Source organism: Clytia hemisphaerica, unplaced genomic scaffold (assembly GCF_902728285.1).
Source record: "Clytia hemisphaerica strain Z4C2 unplaced genomic scaffold, Clytia hemisphaerica genome assembly, whole genome shotgun sequence".
Taxonomy (NCBI): Eukaryota; Metazoa; Cnidaria; class Hydrozoa; order Leptothecata; family Clytiidae; genus Clytia; species Clytia hemisphaerica.
In genome coordinates, this window is record NW_027104448.1 from 407,889 (window position 1) to 414,919 (window position 7,031).

The 7,031-nt window shown below is 35.2% G+C and overlaps 1 protein-coding gene across 1 annotated transcript in view; it reads right to left on the reverse strand.

The window, feature by feature from the left end:
• The window catches only part of LOC136821056 (uncharacterized), a 41,854-nt gene extending 37,263 nt beyond the window's left edge, over nt 1-4,591 (reverse strand). The window contains exons 1-3 of the mRNA XM_067077290.1: nt 4,359-4,591; nt 1,771-1,974; nt 901-1,014 (exon numbers count right to left, since the gene is read on the reverse strand). Coding sequence (XP_066933391.1) covers nt 901-1,014; nt 1,771-1,974; nt 4,359-4,500 — 460 coding nt within the window. The 5' untranslated portion in view covers nt 4,501-4,591. The remainder of the gene's footprint in view (nt 1-900; nt 1,015-1,770; nt 1,975-4,358) is intronic.
• Between the last annotated feature and the right edge of the window lie 2,440 nt (nt 4,592-7,031).

The following is a 7,031-nucleotide window of genomic DNA, read 5'->3' on the forward strand; positions in this document are numbered from 1 at the left end:
AAGAAAAGCTTTTTTGCTTATATCAGCAAGATATGGAGCAAGATGATAAAGAAAGAGGAAAAGAAAAACCTTTTTGCTTATATCAGCATAATATAACAATAGGCAGACCCTGTCCTGATATGAAATACGTGTCCACTTATATGTAAAAATAAAACCTTTAAAGGTCGAGCGAGAATTAAATATTGATTACTCCCACTTTAATTCATTGGATATTTCGATTTTCTTCAGTGGCTTCGAGACCCGGGGGGGGGGGGTACTAGGTTTGCGAGGTGACGGGTATGTCCGAGCCGAAAATCGAAAATCGACCCTTTGAGAGACAAAATTTTGGTGATTTTGGGACCCTTTGAGAGACTTTTTCCTAAATTTTGGTCCATTTTTTCCAAATCTTGGTTTGATTTTCACCACTTTTTGGTCAAAATTTTTGGAAATCATGACCCTTTGAGAGAGAAATTTTTGATTTTCGTGATTTTGGGACCCTTTCAGAGACTAACTTTTGAATTTGTACCCCTTTGAGAGACTTTTGAGGAATGAGAAAAGGTACCCTTATGGCTCGCACATACCTGACACCCATTTTGCCTAAGTACCCCCCCCCCCCCGGGCTTCGAGACTTGGCGTTCTAAATCTACAGGCCTAGCAAGCGTACAGCGACTCAATTTTATAAAAATATTTGAAGACGTTGCATTGCTTTGAGGCATATATATTCTCAGACTTTAGGACAAGCAATTTAGTAGTATAATTTATTTAGAATCCTGAGATCCTAAGGTAAGTAGTCACAAGTCTCATGTTAAAACTCTTTATCCCAGAACTAACTTAGCCTGACTAAAAACTCAAAAAGTTAAGAACATCCGAAGGCTTCAAATATTTTGGATGTTCTTATAAAGAAACGTGTAGTATACTTACTTCGAGTAGTACATGTTCTACCGGCTCCGTGGTTGTAATATTCAACTGTCGGCAATGATGTCGTATTTATACACTTTGTTAATAAATGAGCATTACAATTTCCACCTATTCCAGCTATAAAGGAAGTGGTTGTTACTAATTATCACAATACCTCAAAATAGTCTTGAAGATTTTGTTTTTGAATAAGAATGAAAACTTTTTCCTACAGCTGGGATAAAAATTTCGATTGAAATCTCAATGGGGATAAAAATTCTATTGTTCCAAGGTTAAAAAATCCAGTGAGGATGGTTTTGGAGTGTAATTTCTAAACAATTATTTTCGAATGGGGATAAAATCAAAGTCAATTTTCCAGTGGGGCTGAAGCCCTAGCGGGTCTGTGACACAGGGGTGTAGAATGATATCATTTTACTTACTCATCAATTTTAATTTACCAACTTTTTTCACATTAAATTGACACAGATGTGGAGAAAGATTGGTTAGCAAGAGGAAAAGAATACAATATAATAGGAGACACAGGTCTGATATAAGACATGTGTCTGATGAGGAAACAGCCTTCAAGTTTAACCTAATCCCGAAAAAAGCTGAAACGAACGAACGAACGAACGAACGAACGAACGAACGAACGAACGAACGAACGAACGAACGAACGAACGAACGAACGAACGAACGAACGAACGAACGAACGAACGAACGAACGAACGAACGAACGAACGAACGAACGAACGAACGAACGAACGAACGAACGAACGAACGAACGAACGAACGAACGAACGAACGAACGAACGAACGAACGAACGAACGAACGAACGAACGAACGAACGAACGAACGAACGAACGAACGAACGAACGAACGAACGAACGGGAACTTACCTAGAGAGTAAGTCAATCCACTTTTCTTTAAACAATGTGTACGATCAGGTGTCGAAAAGAAGGTATCATCCTCGTCTAGATAATAGAGGAATGCTTCTTCGTTGCAGCAATCGATTGGTCTGTCTACGGGCACTATTGCAGATGTTTCAAATCGGATACAGTAAAGTTGATCATCTGCTCTATCTCGGAAATAATTGACAGCCACTGTAAAAAGTAAAAAAAGGTGCATCCGTCATTGCAAATATTAGGTATTGAACTAAAATAATTATACCACTATATATTTGACGCTTAAATTGCTTTAAATTCAGCACTTCCATGCTCAGTATTATTGTTAAATTGTTATCACTTTTAGGCAATTTTGTGCCGTCTTTTTTTATAACACCTTTCTTTTTGAAAAAAAGTATACCGTATTACCTTATCGGCCCTTTTTACGCCGGCCCTAATTTAAAGCCCTGATTCTGTCACTGCCTAATTTTGGGCTTACGCCAATTAGGGCCGTAAATAACGCCAAAACTTGTAAACTTGTAAAAAATTCGCTATTCAGGCTTCAAAACAGTAAGTATTAACTAAAATTTACATTAAAATGTCATCTTTCAGTATCAAACTGTTGAAAATTCCATTGAAAATCATTTTTTCATCAAGTTTTGGATATAGAGTAAAAAGAATGGATAGTTTTTATCCTTTAATCATGCCTAAAATCCTTTAAATTGAGAAAAAATGGTCAACAATTAACCCCGCTTTTAGTTAAAAATTGCAAAATCTTGGCCCTTTTTACACTGTCCCTTTTAACACTGACCCTTATTACGCCACGAGCCCAAAAATAACGCCAATGAGGGCCGGCGTAAAAAGGGCTTCCCCCCCTCAAATAAACTCCTCTTCGAAAAAAACGCCTCCCCTCTAAGAGGGCATTTATTTGAAACAAGTAGCTGTAAGGGTATAATAGTATGGAGGAAATTTTAAATTGTATTTGTTCAGTATTCAAACTAACTTTGACCCATTTTTAAATCTCTAAAATGACACATTTGAACTTAAAGAATACGAAAAGTCAAAACATGGTTTAGAAAACCATTTTTTCAAACGAAAGTTTTCTTTTACGTCGTTTCACAATGTTATGAGAAGGCGTTTGTAGGTGTAATCTGTCTCTCTCGCCAACAGTATAGCAGAAAAAGTGTCAACGCCAGATCCTTTGATTGCGATGCATTACAGTAGTACTGTCTCATTACCATACTATTACTTTAACGGGATAAATTTTCAGAGGGATTGAATTTCGCGGATTAGGCTGATTGGGGTGTCATCCGCGAACCCAATGGAAATTTGGAAAGTTCTTATTTTTGAAAAAAAGCTCGAAAATGTCAAATAGCTATTTTTAAAATGTTAACCGGCATCAAAGAAGCGCTAATAATGCGCATTTCAAGTATGTATAATTTGGCAGTAAAAAAAAACACAAAATCATGAAAATATTGTCTCCTGATAATGTCATCTGCGAAGTTGAGTTCCTGTAAAGTCTTAGAATTTCGCAGATGAGCTCAACAGCAATATTTAATCCCGGCGAAAATTCAATAATGTAATGTTATTTGATTCCCCTCACATATCATGAGTTGACATGGTGGTGTTGAAGTTACACGGTGGGTTCAGAACTTGGGTCTAAAAGCTAGTCTCAACTTTCACGCGAAATAAGCTAAAACTTTTTAACGTTTTTGTAAAGTCATTGGTCGGTTGAAAAATGAAGCAATTCCATTGGGAAAATCTGATGTAATGGTAAAAAAGTTGAACTTCTTTCAACTTTTCATTTTTTCGCTCAAAAAAATTGGCCAAGCTACCCAAAAAAATGGGTCAGTCAGTCGGCGAAAGAATAAAAGTAGAATTTCAGCTATAATATCTCTTAAAAAGGCAGCAAAAGCTACTACATCTTGAATTGGAAATGGAAAAAAAGACACAAAAAACTCGAGTTCATGGATAGAATGAAAATAATTGAACACGAAATTATCAAAACCTTTCAAAAACAACCAACATTTTGAAAATTTGGCAGTCTGTAAAGCAATGAAAATAAAAATGTACAACCAAAATCAATTTTGTTTCGATTTCGATTTTTGGAATTTTTGGGTCGGTCGGGCCCATAAAATAACTAATCAAATTGGTCTCGCCTTATCAACTTTCAAAATTTTGGATTTTATCCCTGTTAAACCTAAAATACCTGATATCTCGGTATTGAAATGCTTTTTGTTGTTTTGATTCTAAATAATTTCAAAAAAGCTGGTTTGATTCTTTTTATTTCTAGGTCTAGGGTTGCTAACCGAAGCTGCTTAATTCTTGTCAGCTGAGGCTTGAGAAGATTACCTGAAAATTATACAACTTTTAAACCGTAGTAACGTGCGGACAGGCGCGTGCCACCTAATTATTTAATTATCCCCCTAAACTCGATACAGTCCTTTTTTGACACATTTTTCTATTGTTTATAGGTGCGAAAAAAGGACTGAGACGGTTTTAGTGGGATAAAGCGGACAAAAAAATACCCGCGCGGCAATTGGCAGCTATGGTCGAAAAGGTGTATTGCTTGTACATTACAGCCCTAAAAGAAATCACAATACCTCCATAATCAGTTTGATCAACATTTATCGATGGAGCTGAAGCAATTGGCAGCGGATCAATCATCAATGGCAATGATAAAGATCTACTAAGGGCTGATGTAGAAGGTGATGAAATGATGATAAATAGCAACGGAATCAACATCTTCCAAATATCCTATGTATCCATTTCCTGAACAATGTTTTATACGCCAGTAGAAAAGCTTGTTAGATTTTATTATGATATATGTTACCCTGAAATGTTTAATCGAATTTGGTATTTGGTACATTCAAGTGTTTTCTCTTTTCTTCCCCAGGATCTTATCTTGGCCTTCAGATTTATAATGTAAGATCCAGGTACTGGAGAATGTTAGTTTTTACTGCCAATATGTATAAAATTGTATACAGCTTGTATATATAGTTTTGTATATAGAACCTGACCTGTGTTGACAAATAAATTAATAATAAGAAAGGGTTCCGCAAAAGAAGCTGTCTAAATCTTTCAATGACGAATAAATGGAGTATTCGAAGATGTTTTCCATCGAAAATTTATCAGAAAAGAAAAAGTACACCCCTGTCTCATAGCCTCGGTAAAATTTTTTCTTACAGCGGGGATAAAAATGTCGATTGAAATCTCAATGGGAATAAAAATTCTATTGTTCTAAGATTAAAATATCCAGTGGGGATGGTTTTGGAGTGCAATTTTTATACTATGAATTTCGAAAGAGGATGAAATCAAAGTCAATTTCTCAGTGGGGCTGAAATTCTAGGGTATTTTTCACACTGGGGACGAAATTTTTGCCAAATTTTCCAGTGGGGCCCAGGGTCTATGCACAGGGGTGCAAAAGTCAAGTAAAAAATGTAGTCGTCACTTTTCAGGCCAATGCATGAAAACCATACACAAAAAAACTTAAAGGTTTTTTCTTCGCCGGAAATAAGCTCTTCAAAGTTGAAATACTCTTTTTTCCAAAAATCTTCATTTTCTTCTTCATCAATTTTTGGAATGCGATTCTTAAATTTTCAGACTCACGGATAATTGGCCTAACAGAATATGTATAACATGCCACAGTTTTGTGGGCTACATCAAGTAGAATTTTATATTTTGTAAGTGGTAAATATTAAAAATTCACTATCATCAGAGCCCTTAAAACAATTCGCTTTCATTTCAAAAAACTAAAATAAAATAAAATTTGTTTGAAAATATTTACAACAATTCAACCTTGTCAGTAAGCAATAACATAAGCGTGTGAAGAAAAAGAAATTGTCAAATTCTGTCGCTTGTTTATTGATTGATTGATAGAAATTTCTGAATGAGAAAAAATAAAATTCTTTCATAGAGGTCAATAGACCTAACTTCCATGATAATCAAATGAATCTGAAATAACTAAATTATTCATTATTCGATGAAAAAAAAACTATTAAAGTTTTGAGCGGTAACCAAGCCAGCGGTAGAGCAGCGAAAAAATTATTTCCAAATCATAATTTCTATAAGTAACAGTTATCGCACGGTACAGAGTATGAGATATATTTTTCGAGTTCAGATTTTTCATCATATTTTCCGAGCTTTTAGGCGATTTTTAAGGCAAAAATTTTTCCGGGAAAAACGCCTCCAATCAAATTTTAGAGCCCTCTGTCCTCTGCCTATGCCCTCTATGCAAAAAAATAGGTAAAACTATACCCCATTTTAAGTGTGTCTATTTTTTGGCCCAAATTTTCCCCCAAATTATTTTTCAAAAATCGGGCTCCGTCACATTTTGGATATTACCATTTTGCCTCTTTGTGTAAAAAATCTGAAAAAATTAGTGAGCCGATCCTAAAAAAAAGCTTGTAACAGACTGACGGACGAACAAACAAAAGTTAATTTATAGGATTTCCAGTTAGGTTCAAAAATGTACTTTCGAACTTTGTGTTCAGTTAAAAGAATTTATGTCAATTTTCTGCCTTTTTTCTGTCTCTTCGAAGATTCCAAGATATTTTCGAAGGCATGCGGGCAAGCTTCGATTCAAATAATCATCATCAAATACCTTCAAACAGACCAGTCTTGCTTGGTGTTTCAAACTACGATCTACTTTTCCAAAGTATTTAACATGGACAAACACATCACTCAAGTCTGATGCTATACCTACAAAAGCTACTTCATTCGAGTCCCAGTTAACATCAAGGAAATTGAAATCACATCACGATTTGTAGGCAATCAACTCACTGGAATACAAATCAAGACTTTGGAAGGAATCTCTGTGTTCTTTACTCAACCAATAATAACATTTCTCAAATCTTCTAACCAACCCGTGAAGCCACCATTTACGATTATCATCCAACTCAACTATATCATCAAACGCTTTCAACAACTTCAAACCGTTCTCAGTGATTTTATATAGTTTGATATCCAAATATTTTGAATCTTCAACCAAACTGATTAAAACAATAATTGAATTTTGAACATACTCAGTCATACCGAGTAATGATGATTCACCAAGCTCATCGATTGGGAATGTAAACGAATGATTTCCAGTTGAGAATATGTAACCACTTAAGTTGACGGATATAATATCAAACCACTGAATATAAAAACGATTGGAAGATAAGCCTAACAAAACATCGTGGATTAAATCAGGTCTTTTCAAATGGACAGGATCTTTGATGAGTACATTCTTAATAAGGTACAACTTTTGAGAATCAAATTCGATCAAATCTAAG